The 16285-nt window shown below is 35.8% G+C and overlaps 4 protein-coding genes and 1 pseudogene across 4 annotated transcripts; 1 reads left to right on the forward strand and 4 right to left on the reverse strand.

Annotated features, from left to right (window-relative positions):
- Positions 1-346: 346 nt before the first annotated feature.
- On the reverse strand, positions 347-1914 carry LOC141439560 (lipase 1-like). Its single transcript, XM_074103849.1, has one exon. It carries the CDS (start codon positions 1816-1818, stop codon positions 625-627), a length of 1194 nt encoding a protein of 397 aa, XP_073959950.1. The 5' UTR covers positions 1819-1914; the 3' UTR covers positions 347-624.
- A 132-nt stretch (positions 1915-2046) lies between these two features.
- On the reverse strand, positions 2047-5630 carry LOC141439962 (lipase 1-like; annotated as a pseudogene).
- Positions 3503-7168, reverse strand: LOC141439561 (lipase 1-like). The gene has a single exon (XM_074103850.1). The coding sequence runs from the start codon at positions 7041-7043 to the stop codon at positions 5865-5867; it is 1179 nt and encodes a 392-aa protein (XP_073959951.1). The 5' UTR covers positions 7044-7168; the 3' UTR covers positions 3503-5864.
- A 2145-nt stretch (positions 7169-9313) lies between these two features.
- Positions 9314-11652, forward strand: LOC141439686 (lipase 1-like). Its single transcript, XM_074104033.1, has one exon. It carries the CDS (start codon positions 9378-9380, stop codon positions 10554-10556), a length of 1179 nt encoding a protein of 392 aa, XP_073960134.1. The 5' UTR covers positions 9314-9377; the 3' UTR covers positions 10557-11652.
- LOC141439685 (lipase 1-like) lies at positions 11187-13704 on the reverse strand. Its single transcript, XM_074104032.1, has one exon. The coding sequence runs from the start codon at positions 13615-13617 to the stop codon at positions 12391-12393; it is 1227 nt and encodes a 408-aa protein (XP_073960133.1). The 5' UTR covers positions 13618-13704; the 3' UTR covers positions 11187-12390.
- Between the last annotated feature and the right edge of the window lie 2581 nt (positions 13705-16285).

Raw genomic sequence — 16285 nt, forward strand, 5'->3', positions numbered from 1 at the left:
CGATAAGACCGCCTATTGTCTACCGTGAATCTAAGTGTTTATATTATAAGTATTTTTACTGCTTTATGGTGTGCAATAAAGAATATTTGTATTGTATTGTATTGTATTGTATTGTATTGTCGAATAAGAGTTTATGTACTTTTTATATTTATTTATTTATTCTCGTGCGACTTATTTTGGTACCACAAAACATTTGCTTTCTTTAAAACAAACTCGTTTTAGATTAATTTGTTTTGTTTGTATCTGTTTAAATTTGTGTTATGTTGAAAATAAAGTTTTAATCAATTAATCAATAAATTAATTTTAAATCATCAAGTAAATGCAAATGTAAATAAAACAATAGAAATTATTTTATAAAAATTAAGCAAAGGATATTTTACTTCAATTGTCTATCACTGTAAACAGTTTTAAAACTTGAAACACGTTGAAAGTTAATGACCATATAATTCACCATAATCTATTTTAAATACATATTATTATGCCTTCACATAATATGTCAACTTAGCACGTCACATGTTTCACTTTATCCTATTAGGTAATATAATTTTTCCTTTTGTTGGTCCATAAGTTTAAATTAGTTCTATTTCCATTTGACTGTTTGATAAATTCTGTAGCCTACGCTCGTCAGCTGTATTTTGCTAGTAATGGAAATATGACAGGAAATAACGTCTCTGGCATATCATTGCTCCAGACAAAGTCCAAATGGTTCCATTTTTTCTGTTTCATCAGGTGGTACTCCACAACGTTAGGCAGTAGCTGCCGTAGGTGCTCTACATCTTGCACCCTTGAAAGGTTATCATTTTTACCAACAATCAACGCGACTTTTGCTGTTATTTGTTTAAGATTGTAATCCGGAGGCGTAACATCGCCATAAAGTTTCATATTCTTCTCAGGGCCATAGTCGTAATACGCAAATCGTTTGCTTATAATTGCTTGATTATGATGCAATATACCTTTTTTTGAATCTCCAGCTGGTGCGTGCCCTATGATTATCGGAAGAAAGCTCGGTTCCAAACGTTTTGTATCATATCCATTGCCGGGAAACAGTCCTATCAATACACACAAAAAGTAACTCATAATTCCTTGATTGCAAAGCACCTTATAAATATTTCTCTCCCAGGATCCTCCTATTTCATCTAGCTTTAAGGGGAGTAGTGATATTAAATCATTTAAAGCTGGGCCGTGCGGTGCTATTAAAGATATTGGAGGCACTAAATGATCTAAAAAAGCTATAGGCGCCAATGCTGTAAAAAGTTTAACTTTTTCGTTATACTCAGGCCTTGAAGATAAAAGTACTAAATTATTCGTTGTTCCTTGAGAATGTCCAATACTGTGGACACCGTTTTCCCCCGTGATTTTAAGTATATAGTCAATTGTTGCAGCGAGGTCGTAGTAACCTCTCTCGTGAAATGTGAAATCCCAGAATTCGGGGTCTGTATCAGGATCCAGTTTGACGTGTCGCCGGCTGTAGTGATTCCCTCTTCCATTGACTGCCCAAACATCGTAGCCTTCATTTGCCAGATAAATTGCTAGTGATCTGTTTCCTCTTATTATATAAGAGTCTGATGAATCACTTGTACCATGCATTAGCATAACAGGAGTTTTTCTTTTACTAGGTATGCGAAACACTGTGAGTATGTATCCATCTTCAGTAACAACACTGTGCTCCTCAACTTCATGTCCGTATTTCTGTCCCAGTCCGGTGAAATTTAAAGTTGCATCTTCAGGTTGTGGTATAGAAACTGGCATTAACGAAGGATTTGATAGTACAGTGTTCACTATTATTGTTAGGTATGCACAAGTGATTTTAGTGGTCATGTTTTTTTATGTGTATTTTATTGATAAAATAATTCGACATATCACCTTCAAAGGTATAACTATGAATGTGAATCTGATTTGATTAAAGCTATATATTTCTATGTTCTAAATATATATCTTTTATAGTTCTGACTATGACGCGTCCACCTTGAGAACTAATTCTGCGTTAGCAAAACATGGAAACTTCCATAAAACTAGTCTTTCTCTGTTCTCACGATTTGATACCGATTATTATACTTCAAGTCATCAATAATAATATATTTTATTTTATTATGATAAATAAATAGATACATAGTATCGTAAAAACCTATGACATAATTAAATATTTATTTCACTTTTTATTAATTTTTAATGATGATTGCGGCATTTCCGCAACTGGACGACATATTCTGCATGTTTTGTGATAGACTACTTGTTTGCTGTACTTGTCATTAAAATCGCTACTCTAAAATTGTACCGTAGAATAAAAATACTTTCTATCAAAAAAGAAAATTCAGCAGAATGACTGTCATTGCTTGAGTAATAAAATTATTTATTCTTTACAATTTAACCGATCAATTTATCTTTTTTTGGCCATGTTGCAGCACTAAATTTGTACAATATGTACAATTACAACATAAGTAAATTATATTTTCCAAACAAATCACGATTTGACTATGGCCTAATTCTTGGTTTTATTACATTTATTGAATACCTTGCTTATTAATTGTATTTCTCAAGTATTGGAAATATGTACGGAAACAATGTCTATGGCTTGTCATTGCCATACAGGAAATCAATATGGTTCCATTCTTTCTGTTTCATGAGGTGATACTCGACAATGTTAGATAGCAACGTTTGTAAGTACTTCATATCTCGTGGCCTAGATAAATTATCATTATTCCCGAAAAACAATGCTATTTTTGCAGTCACTTTTCTTAAATTATATTCAGGAGGTACTGTAAACCCGTACCTCTTCATATTCTCCTCTGGACCATAATCATAATGTAAAAATCGTTTACTTAAAACCAATTATACCGATTATGATGTACCATATCTTTCGTGGAAATCGCTGCTGAAAAATGCGAGAATACTGTTGAAATTAAACTTGGTTTTAGACGCTTACGATCTGATCCTGTAACAGGGAATGTGCTTAAAGTTACACACAAAACGTAGCTCTAATAGTTCCTTTTATGCAAAAAAGCTCTATAATACTTATTTCAAAGCTTTTGACATCCAGTATTCTGTTAACATTTGATGGAATTAACTGACTGATAGTGGGACCAATCTCAGCTACAATTGACACCGGTGGTTTCAAGTTATGTAAGTATGCAACAGGTGCAAGCGCTATAAAAACTTTTAATTTATCGTTGTATTCTGGCCTAGTAGAGAGCAGTACAAAATGGTTCATAGTTCCAGGAGATATTCCAATACTTTGTATTTTATTCTCCGGTAACTTTCAGTATATAGTCAATCATGGCAGGGAGGTCGTAGTATCCTCTGTCGTGAAAACTGAAGTCCCAGAATAAAGGGTCTGTATCCGGGTTCAGTTTGACATGCCGACGACTGTAATGGTTCCCTCTTCCATTGCCTGCCCACACGTCGTAGCCTTCGTTAGCTAATAAAATTGCCCAGGATCTATTTCCTCTTAAGATATACACGTCCGAACTGTCGCCAGAACCATGCATTAAGAACACAGGTGTTTTTATCTTGCCAGGTGCACAAAACGCTGTGAGTATGTATCCATCCTCAGTAACAACAGTGTAATCATCAACTTTGTGTCCATATTTAACTCTGAGTTCAGTAAAATTTTACTTTGCGTCTTCTGATAGCTGTGTTTGAACAAACAAAGGGCTCGTTTGAGCAATGTTCACTATGATAACTGAGTTTTATTTCCATATTTCTTCTACATAAATATGCGTTATTGTTAAAGAGATTCGATATTATCACGTTTGAATTCACTACTGTTTTTTTTTGTTCGACTGGATGGCAAGCGATCAAGTGAATGTGATTTCCAATTAAACTTGATCTTTCTATATTCTTAACATATAGGTACTTATACAGATTTAAATTGTGACGCGTCCACCTGGTCAACGGAAATTATCATTTATAACTTATAACAAAAAATGTGGCATCTTCTCTAAAATATTTTTTTATAATGGTTTGCTAGTGTAATCACAGCTTTCTACAGCTTTTGCTGGATAACCTGGACGTATTTCTTGATGGCTAGCCTCAGACTGGTTTGGATCGGGAGGAACGGAGGGCTTTGGAGGAGGCTATTGCTCAACAGTGGGTCACCAATCCAGGCTAAATAGTAACAGCCTTATTCATAAAAAAACCTTAATTGAGGTTTGATCGGTCTGTTACTTAGCAGACTGATTAAGCTTAATAGACGGTTGTCAAGAAGTATGATTCATAAACACTTGCTAGCAGTCTGCTAGTTGTTGAGCTGCTGATAGACGGATAAGACGCGTTATGTTGGCCACCTTGACAAATCAAAGACAAAAAATGGCCTAATCGATAATTTAAAAAAAAAATTGACAGCAGTGACAGCAAATTAGCAGGAAAAAAAATAAAAAGCGAGATGTTTGTTTTCCCGCCATTTCCGATTCGCATGTTTATGTTGTGCAAAAAGCCATAATTATGTTAATCATCCTAAATTTTTTTCATATTTATTGTTAATTTATTGTTGCTAATTTAGAGGATTTTTAAATACAAATTCCTGAAAATAAATTTTCCAGTTTTTTTTTTTAATCTTTGCGTAGCCCTGCCTTCACTATAAATATCTTCGGTATGGTTTTTTGCTCTTGTCAAAGTAAGCTATTCAAACTTGTGGCGGCCATTTTGTGACTTAGCAGGGAGATAAAGGAGGGTCTACGGTCCTCTAACTTTAGCAGAGCCTTGATCGACTGATTAGCGCTAACAGACGTTTATGAATCATGTTTTTTAGCATCGGGCCTTCAAGGAGCCTTCAAGGAGGCTCTAACTTTTTATGAATAAGGCTGTAAGTATGTAATTGATGGAATACATTTTTCCATACCCCAGATTAGACTATGCACTAAAAGCAGATAGGAACCTGCTGTTTTGAAGTGCAATGCTTGCAACATACTCGTACGGACACAGTGACACTAAAACCAGTTCAGTTTTGTAATATTGTAGCGATAAGACTGCCTATTGTTTTGCTTGTAATTTTCTCTCTGTGTACCTGTTTTCTGTATCGCTTACTATTTGTGGTGTACAATAAAGAGTCATAATATTGTAATGTATGTAACTTGTTATCATTGTTTTTATAGTGTGATTTAACTTCGTCTCATGTGATCATCATCATCCACGCTTATATACGTCCCACTGCTGGGCACAGGCATCCTCACAGAATTAGAGGGCTTGAGCCGTAGATCCCACGCGGGCAAAGTGCGGAACGTTTTATGTTTATCGTAATAATAAATTTAACTTCGATTATGTTTTTCTTTACTTATATTTAAGAATTATAATTAAAATAAAATATAACAAAACACAACAAAATAACACACATCATCACTAATCACCTAAAAAAGCAATGTAGACAATTCTAGTATTTTAAACGACTTTTCACACTGTACTTAAACAACCTGCATGTTACAGTCTAGTCCATATCTACATTGTCTAAATAATCTAATCGAACTACAAAACGAGGAACGCATTAGATCATCAATTCTATTGTTCTTACAAATGCTCAAGAAGAAAGTAATGATTGTTGAAAGTTGAATTTAAAGTGATTTTTTGAAAATTGTATAAGTACATCTATGCCTTTCTGAAACGCTGCAGTAGGTGTGGGAGTCACTTAAATGTGTCATCACACCTTCGATCAACAATTAGTACTAATTTTTGATCCAAGCATCACACGCCAGTATTTCCTTGTCTGCCTATTTGTACTAAAATTAATAATTGTCTAGTAAATATTGACTAGCATGCGAGCCGAGATCCGAGCGGCCATTATACGTCTGCCCGGGTAACGAACTTGTCGAATGTGCCTAAACTGCAGTGACACCCATCTTATGTCGTGTGACTCTTTGCCTTTTCCTTATTTTCTAACTATATTTCTCGAGTACCTGAAATATGTAAGGGAATAAAGTTTCTGGCATGTCGTTGCCATAAATAAAATCAATGTGACTCCATTCTTTCTCTTTCATGAGATGATACTCGACAACGTTAGGAAGCAAAGTCCGCAAGTACTCCACATCACGCGGTCTTGATAAATTATCATTATTCCCAAAAAATATCGCTATTTTCGCCGTCACTTTTCTTAAATTATATTCAGGAGGTACTGCAAACCCGTATCTTTTCATATTCTCCTTCGGACCATAGTCATAATGCATAAATCGTTTGTTTGAAATCAATTGATTATGATGTAATAAATTTTTCCTAGAAATTGCAGCAGGATAATGCGAAAAAAGTATAGGAAGAAAACTTGATTCCAAACGCTTGGGATCAAAACCAGATGCAGGCAATACGCCTAGAGTTACACAGAATAAGTCACTTATGCCTTCTTGAGTGCAAACCAGTTCTATGACACTTCGTTCAAAACCTTTGATATCCAGTATCCTGTGAACACTGGAAGGAATTAACTGATTGATGAAAGGACCAATCTCACCTATGATTGATACTGGTGGAATCAAATTATGTAAGTATGCAATAGGCGCCATCGCTATGAAAACTTTCAATTTGTCGTTGTATTCAGGTTTAGAAGACAGCAGCACGAAAAAGTTCATAGTTCCTTGAGAATGTGCAATGCTTTGCAGACTTTTTTCCCCAGTAGCTTCAAGTATATAGTCAATTATGGCAGGGAGGTCGTAGTATCCTCTTTCGTGAAAACTGTAGTCCCAGAATGAAGGGTCTGTATCAGGGTCCAGTTTGACATGCCGACGACTGTAATAGTTCCCTCTTCCGTTGCCTGCCCACACGTCATAGCCTTCGTTAGCTAATGAGATTGCCATAGATTTATTTCCTCTTAACATATAAGCATCTGAAGAATCTCCTGAACCATGCATCAAGAACACGGGTGTTTTTCTCTTACCGGGCATGCGGAACAGTGTGAGTATGTATCCATCCTCAGTAACGACAGTGTGTTCTTCAACTTTGTGTCCATATTTAACGCCGAGTTGAGTGTAATTTAATGTAGCATCTTCAGGTAGCTGTGTTGGTATAAATAATGAACTTGTTAATGCACTGTTTACTAAAATTACAAGCCACGTAATTTTGATTTTCATGTTGTCTTTCGAATTTATTTTTGAGATATATTTCGCTTTGTTATCATTATAGGTAGCACTTCACACGTGAATGTAAACGCATTGAAACCGGTTGTATTTAACGTTTCCTATTTATGTATATGTTGAACTGCTTTTGAACTAACTTACGTGTATATAGTCGACCCTGCCTTGAAGTTTGAATAAATAATGTCACACTCGCAAATATTCTTTACTAGCGCTTACCCACTGCTTTGCATGCGTTAAACATTAGATCCGGTGGTAGAATTAGATTTTAGAGATTTCGAGATTAGATAAAGAAATTTTTTAACAAAAAGTAAAACCGAAAAAGTCGGTTCCATTTTTTGTTATTTTTTAATTTTTTTGGAGTCGGTATTATTTTTTTGTTAAAAAATTTCTTTATTTTTCACGTTGAAGTGTCACATTAAGCCCTAACATGGCTTAGTTACGTTGTTTTATAACAGAGTTCCGTTGCCTACCTTCCGGCTTCAGCATCAGATCAGTTCGAAAGAATCATTAACTTAAAACTTCTTAGACGCTTATCTAGGTATATTAATCATGATCGTTTATAGACGAGCGAGCATTACTTAGCCTTGACAAGTTCCAATGGTTATCTTCATCTACGGTCTTCTTCATCAGGTCCAGTTCACCAAATGATAAGTAAGTACTTTCTGAATGTAAATGCTTATTTTAATGCTAAAAATGCCAAAATCGACGTAGGTGTGCCTATAAATGCGACCGCGCGCGCTGGCGATGATCAATGCGCTCCTGGCGGCGATGCCGGACCGTGAATTATTTGCGGGGCGTTGGGCTACCGTGTGTCGTCAGTGCCTGACGTTTTGTGAGATGATGGATGACAGGCTAACCAGTGTTCCTACCTGATGTTTTTATTTATGTTTTATATTAAATTTGTATATGTTTAATGTAGTTACACAGTGTATTAGTAATAACTGTAATGCTGTGTAAATAAATATATGTGCAATAAATAAATAAATAAATAAATTTTGAGGTTTGCCCTCAATTACCCTAGGATTCCAACATCAGATCTTAACTTGGTGACAATTAAACCACCTCAAAAGAGTACTCTTCGAATAAAAAAAGAATTTTGAAAATTGGTCTACAATTGACTGAGTAATCGGTGATCATACATTATAAAAAAAATACAAACATTGGAACAATAGTACCTCCTCCTTTCTTGAAGTTGGTTAAAAACTACATTGCGTTCTAAATAAATATTGGAAAATATTATTGCTAAATATTGGAGATAAAAGTGGTTTATGTGTTATTCCAGACACGCGAGGACGTCCTTCGCTGCGCTTGCCGGGTTCACGGTAGGTGCAGGCCGTCCAACCGAAGCAACTGGAGGTTTATGGGGGCGACCAATGTTCAACAGGGGACGTCCTACGGCTAAATATGATGATGATGATAATGATGAGAATAGTCTAAGGTTATATTTTGATTAAAGATGGTATCCAGTATTGATTAAGGATGGTATTTAGACTGAAGATAAGCAATTTGCAACATGATGATGAAGCGGTTAGGCAACTAGTATTAAAGCCGGTTTCTTTTAGTTTTTAAGGCTATCATTATATTACATTTACATTATAGTGGGATTTTATTAAGCCTAGTCATTATTATAGATGTGAAAGTTTGTGAATGTTAGTGTGTGTGCGTTTGTTTTGGACGACCAGATGGCCTAGTGGTTAGAGAACCTGACTACGAAGCTTGAGGTCCCGGGTTCGATTCCCGTGTCGGGGCAGATATTTGTATGAAAAATACGAATGTTTGTTCTCGGGTCTTGGGTGTTTAATATGTATTTAAGTATGTATCTATCTATATAATTGGTGTGAATTGTCCCGTGATATTTTATTTATTTGTTATTCTTTTGCACTAAAATGACTGAACAGATTTGGTATGAAGATAACTGGATGTTTGTAAGTCACTCACGTAAGTCACTTTTGACTCAAATATTCCAACAGGATAAATTCTTAACAATAAATTTAACCGCTACGAATAATCGTAGATGAAGAGCACGATGTAGTTTTAAGGATTACCTATGGACTAAATGAAGTTAAATCTCGGAATTCCAATTCAACCCATCGGGTCTAATAGTTAACGCGTGAAAAGCCGTGCATAAGCTCTAGTGAAGCATATTTGTCAGGGTGACATTTAGTGCTCAAGGCAGGGTCAACTATATGCGCGGTAAGTTAGTTCAAAAGCAGCTCAAAATATGTATAAATAGGGAACTTGGATAAAACCAGTTTCAAAGCGTTTACGTCTACGTGTGAAGTGCTACCTATTACAAAAAAAAAAAAAAATATATTAAAAAGAAATAACATGAGAATCAAAGTTACGTTTCTAGTGATTTTAGTAAACACTGCATTGACAAGTTCATTATTGACACCAGCACAGCTACCTGAAGATGCAACATTAAATTACAGTCAACTCGGCGTTAAATATGGACACAAAGTTGAAGAACACACTGTCGTTACTGAGGATGGATACATACTCACAGTATTCCGCATGCCCGGAAAGAAAAAAACACCTGTGTTCTTGATGCATGGTACAGGAGATACTTCAGATTGTTATATCATAAGAGGAAATAAATCTTTGGCAATCTCATTAGCTAACGAAGGCTACGACGTGTGGGCAGGCAACGGAAGAGGCAACTATTACAGTCGCCGGCATGTGAAACTGAACCCCGATACAGACCCTTCATATTGGAACTTCAGTTTTCACGACAGAGGATACTACGACCTCCCTGCCATGATTGACTACATACTTCAAGCTACTGGGGAAAAAAGTCTGCAGAGCATCGGATTTTCTCAAGGAACTACGAACCACTTTGTACTGCTGTCTTCTAAGCCTGAATATAACAACAAATTGAAAGTTTTCATAGCCCTGGCACCCATAGCATACTTACATAATTTGATTCCGCCAGTGTCAATCATAGGTGAGATTGGTCCTATCCTCAATCAGTTAATTCCCTCAAATGTTAACAGAATACTGGATATCAAAAGCTTTGAACGAAGTATCATAGAAATTGTTTGCACACAAGAAGCCATAAGTGACTTATTCTGTGTAACTCTAGGCGTATTACCTGCATCTGGATTTGATCCCAAGCGTTTGGAATCAAGTTTTCTTCCTACACTTTTTTCGCATTTTCCTGCTGTGTTTTCCAGAAAAGATTTGATACATCATAATCAATTGATTTTAAACAAACGATTCATGAATTACGACTATGGTCCAGAGGAGAATATGAAGAGATACGGATTTGTAGTACCTCCTGAATATGATTTAAGAAAGGTGACGGCGAAAATAGCAATGTTTTTTGGGAATAGTGATAATTTATCAAGACCGCGCGATGTGGAGTACTTGCGGACTTTGCTTCCTAACGTTATCGAGCATCATCTCATGAAAGAGAAAGAATGGAGTCACTTTGATTTTATTTATGGCAACGACATGCCAGAAACTTTGTTCCCTTACATATTTCCGATACTAGAGAAATACAGTTAACAAGCAAGCTTTACGTGAATTTAGGTTAATAAACAAGCAATTAGGTAAGTCAAACCATGGGTATCACTCCGCAGTTTAGGTATATTCGACCAGCATGCATCCCGGGCAGATAATATAATGGCAATAGGTTACCGCTTGAATCTCGACTCGCGCCTTAATTTTATACGAATCTTTTCCATATTTTTTGCAACGAATCCTCCTCTAAATATGATTTCACTTATATTTCGTATTACGTAAGTGATTGTATTTACGGGTTGTTTTTTAATTTTAGACATTATATCTGCGAGTGTCTTGTCATCTTAGTCAGCAGTGTCTAACGGAATACGATAGCGAAGTATTCAGATTGAGCCTTTTGATCGGTGTCGTAAAATTACGAGTGTTTTTTTTGCCATTTGGCGGGTTTGCTTCACGGTTCAGACAGCCGATTATTCAAAAATAAATTTGTTTTTAAAGTCGAAATAAAGTTTTTTCACTAAAATTACATCTACAATATTTAAAACTTTCCCTGCATATCGCATGGTCTTCAGACGGGGTCCATATTGACTCTCATAAAATTCTTATTCCTATTGTTTTATTTTACTACTCATTTGTGTTCATAATAATCATAATTTTTCATCAATCATAAATAAATAAATAAAAAATGATTTATTGTACAATCAACTTGAAGCAAAATACAATGATCAATGAGTATGGAAAGTTTGTACAGAGAAGTCGCAGGAATGGTCAAATATTCTGACCCCCAAACTAGGTAAAGACCTGTGTCTTGGGGGCCTGAGTTTGAGTTACTCCGGCTTCGACGATATTTGTACACATACACAGTGATAAGGATCAATCAGAAGCAATGATAACAGAATTTATACAATAAAACAGTAGAAACAAAAGGTTTTGATAAGTAATAATAAAATGAAGATAAAACTAGGTATACAATGACCAAAGACTAAACTGTATAACAACGCAAATTGTTGCCATAAATATAACGTCATAAAGTAAGATTTAATGACGTTAGGAAACTGTAAGGAGAAGATTTTGTGTGTCATGATATGAAAGACCATGCAAACATACGCGGACAAAGTCAAATATAAAATTGTTGAAACATTTTTTTGTGTATTTTCTCCTCTAAGTTAATTGCGGATGATTTGTTATGTCAATAAAAACTTTTTTTTTTACTTCTAGCTCCATTAGGTACAGACTGAGTTGAAAAAAACAAATTAATGTTTTTTTTAAATTAATACATAGGGATTTTAGCCTAAAATTGTCTTATATAATTCATTTCAAGATACCTAAGCCCTGCTCCCTCTCATATAATATAACCATCCGAAAGATTTGCATGCTAAAACCTATCACAAAACTTTCCTATTTCTTTTTTTTAAATCGAATGGATGGCAAGCGAGCAAGTGGGTTTCCTGATGGTACGAGATCACCACCGCCCATAAACATCTGCAACACCAGGGGTATTGCAGATGCGTTGCCAACCTAGAGGCCTAAGATGGTATACCCCAAGTGCCAGTAATTTCACCGGCTGTCTTACTCTCCACGCCAACACAACAGTGCAAGCACTACTGCTTCACGGCAGGATTAGCGAGCAAGAAGGTGATGATTCAATTTTGAAAAACAATTTCAAAAATAATCTTACTTCATGTTAATCAAACATTTATTTCATTCCCTACATCCGAGCCGAACCAAATCGACATATCACAAAATATCACTTTGAATTATCTTAATTTTACTAAACCCGAATAAACTATTCACAGTAATATATAATATTTTGATCGTAACACAAGGTTTCATTCAATAAAATTCAATGACACTTAGTTTAAGCAAAATTATATTTCTGTCAACTATATTTCTCCAGCAACGGAAATATGTACGGAAACAATGTTTCTGGCATATCATTGCCCCAAATAAAATCGATGTGATTCCATTCTTTCTCTTTCATCACGTGGTACTGGACGATGTTAGGCAGCAAAGTCCGTAAGTATTCCGCATCACGAGCTCTGGATAAATTATCGTTATTACCTACAATCAATGCTATTTTCGCCGTCACTTGTCTTAAGTTATAATCCGGTGGTACCATATATCCGTAACGTTCCATATTCTGCATCGGACCGTAGTCAAAAAGTGCAAATCTTTTGTTTAAGTATACTTGGTCGTAATGCAAGAGAGATTTCCTAGAAGTAGCTGCAGGATAGTGCCCTAAAATAACGGGCAAAAAACTTGGTTCTAAACGTTTTGCATCAAATCCCGAAACGTAGAATCCTGATAATAACACACACAAATCATAACTAATGTCTCCTTGGTTACAGATCAACTTTATCAACTTTCTTTCGATACCTTTTTCACTAACTAGTTCTTCTATTTTCGAATTAAGCAATAGTTGGTTTAAATCAGGACCAATCTGCGCTAATGAAGACACTGGTGGAACAATATTATTAAAATACGCTACTGGTGCCAGTGCTACGAAAAGCTTTAATTTATCATTGTATTCTGGCCTCATTGACAACAGCACAAAATGACTGCTCGTTCCTTGAGAATGTGCAATACCTTGCAGCTTCTTTTCCCCTGTAGTTTGTAGTATATAGTCAATCGTTGCAGCGGTATCGTAGTATCCGTTTTCATGAAAACTGTAATCCCAGAATGATGGGTCTTTGTCGGGGTCCATTTTGACGTGTCGGCGAGCGTAGCGGTTGCCTCTTGTGTTAGTTGCCCAAACGTCGTAGCCCGCATCAGCCAATGAGATTGCAAGTGACCGTTTTCCTCTAATGATGAAAGTGTCTGATGAATCAGCGATCCCGTGCGTTAGCATCACCGGTGTTTTCTTTTTTCCAGGTATCCTGAACACTGTTAATATGTATCCATCCTCACTAACAACACTATGTTCTTCAACTTTATGTCCATATTTGAATCCCAGTCCGGTAAAGTTCAATCTTGCATCTTCTGGCAAAGGTTTTGGTATAAATAAACAATTTGATAGTAAACTGTTAAGTATGATAATTAAACACGTGATTTCGATTTCCATGTTTGTTTTCTTGTTAGTGTTTTTTCTGTTAATATTGTTAATCATTTTTAAGGTCCTACTTTGATTGTGAATCTGGTCATAGTAAAACTGGTCTTACTTCCACGTTCATGTTATATACGTGTTAGGACGATTCTACCTTGAAAACATAACGAGTTGCAACAATAAAAACTAACGAAGAAATCTCTTGTACTTATTAACATTTTCACATTACTTCCTCGTTAAGTCTAAGACGTCAATAACATCTTTAACTTTTTTTTAAGAGTAAATACTATTTACGACATTTTTACAAATTAACTAGGTACTTATTATTTTATTTCTCTAACATTAGCTGTGGCCCGCGACTCCGTCCGCACAGAAAATTCAATTTGTTTATCACTATCCCGCGGGAACTATTTCAGGGATAAAAACTATGCTATATCCTTTTTCGATACTCAAAGTACCTGTATGCCGAATTTAATTTAAATCAGTTTAGCGGTTATGACGTGAAGAGGTAACAAACAAACAAATAAAGTAGCAGGCTTACAAACTATCGCATTTATAATATTGATGCATTGTACAATATAATACAATACGATACCTACATATTACATTGCGCGCCCTGTAATAGGACCTTTAAGACTAAGTTTGGCTTTGCCAGCCATATTCGGGCACATAATAAACAAGCCTAAAGGTTCGCCTTTGTCGGACACGACATGGAGGACATCATCATAAACTGCAGCATTGTGAGTTCCATCAGCCAAATCCGCTGTAAGCCGTGGTGGCCTAGTGGTTTGACCTATCGCCTCTCAAGCAGAGGGTCGTGGGTTCAAACCGCGGCTCGCACCTCTGAGTTTTCAAATTCATGTGCGGAATTACATTTGAAATTTACCACGTGCTTTGCGGTGAAGGAAAACATCGTGAGGAAACCTGCACGAACCCGCGAAGCGATTCAATGGTGCGTGCGAAGTTCCCAATCCGCACTGGGCCCGCGTGGGAACTATGGCCCAAGCCCTCTTGTTCTGAGAGGAGGCCTGTGCCCAGCAGTGGGACGTATATAGGCTGGGACGATGAGTTCCATCAGACGCGACCTTTCCCACTGAAAACCACTGATAAACTGTGTATTATATAAACACAGCGAGCAACTGCAACTTTTGTTCGGTGGTCTGTCTTTTGTCCAGATTCTCGAGTGCTACACGTGGGATTGTCATTTCGAAAAAGGGGCAACTATTTATTAAAGCCTACGTGTTAAGGTCTGCAGGTGCTGTTATGTAATTATTCACGATCGTTGTTCCTGCTGCGAGTCGTCGACCGTGACTCATACCAAGTTCTCGGTCTCAAAGGTTACGATTGTTTTTAAATACAATTCGAGGTTACGCTTAATAACGCTGTTGTGGGTGTTACGTAGTAAAGAGTTGTCAGTCATTGGCAGGAAGCGTAACTTTGGTGCCGATGACAGACGTATGACGTCAAGCTAAATACAGTGTTTTTATCCAGACATCTTAAGTTTACTGATATAATCAATGTCAGATAGAACGCAGTCAATTTTCATGGATGGTTTTGGGATTTGGAATTGCTAGATTTTTTAAACAAAGAAATGTTTTTAAAATCATTGCCATCAAAAAAAAAATTATTTACATGAAGAAAGGTTTTGACCTTCAACAATAGTTATGAGGATTATGACCAGTACAAAATTACAGCTTCCTGGTTTTAATAGTCACTAAACTAAGCCACGAACGGGCAGACTGACAGATGGATACTGGGTTCGTTATAGTCGCTACGGAGCTCTAAAATGTGATTGAGGCAGTAAATAAACATGGTAACATTTATATTCTACATCGTACTTCTTATTAGTTTTATGATATGCAACATAGCACATCTATCAGTACATATGTTACGCTTCCTCTCATATGTCTGTTGAATTTACAACTTTATCCTTATGAAAGCAATTATAATTATCGACATAAAAGCCGTTAATGACTAATTAAACGCCAATTACTACTAAGATAATCTTTGTTGAGCTAAGGTAAATACTAAATATCTATGTGGCAAGTTAGCGCTTATATGCGCCGTTGATGGACAATATTAATTCAATAAGGAAAAGAAAAAGACAATAGAAATAAGTGAACTACTTGAAATGTGTTCTCTCACAATCACAAAAAGTCAAAGTCAAAATATATTTATTAAATTTAGGCTATGACAAGCACTCATGAATGACAAAAAAAACACCACCATTTCGGAAAAACCTCTGTTGAAAAGAATCCGACAAGAAACTCGACGAGGTATATAAAAAACAAAAGAAGTACAGATTGAATTAAATAAAATAATACTAATAAGAAGAAGACAAAGAAAACTTACCTAAGAAACTAAATATATCTAAGATGTTACTATAAAAATGAAAATTATAAAAAGAAAACCCCGTCCAAAAGATCTGCCCGTGGCAGAGTTCCCATGATGCTGGCCGCATATATATTATTTTTTAACAGATTTACAATGTTGTTTAAAGATCAATTATTGTTTACCTACATGTGTTTACTTTTGTTTGTAATAAACGTTTATCGTTACTCGAATTTATAATTTTATTAACTTTAGATATTTACATCTATTTGCTACGAAATGTTAACTTTGGCGCCTTCAATGTGCTTTCGATGTGTCAAATCATTTCTAGTGTCATTCAAAAACCATGTATTTTTTCCAATGGGGTAAACATAGTTTTTTTGTCTCCACTTTCAAAGGA

Source organism: Choristoneura fumiferana, chromosome 21, assembly GCF_025370935.1.
Source record: "Choristoneura fumiferana chromosome 21, NRCan_CFum_1, whole genome shotgun sequence".
In the NCBI taxonomy this organism is placed as follows: Eukaryota; Metazoa; Arthropoda; class Insecta; order Lepidoptera; family Tortricidae; genus Choristoneura; species Choristoneura fumiferana.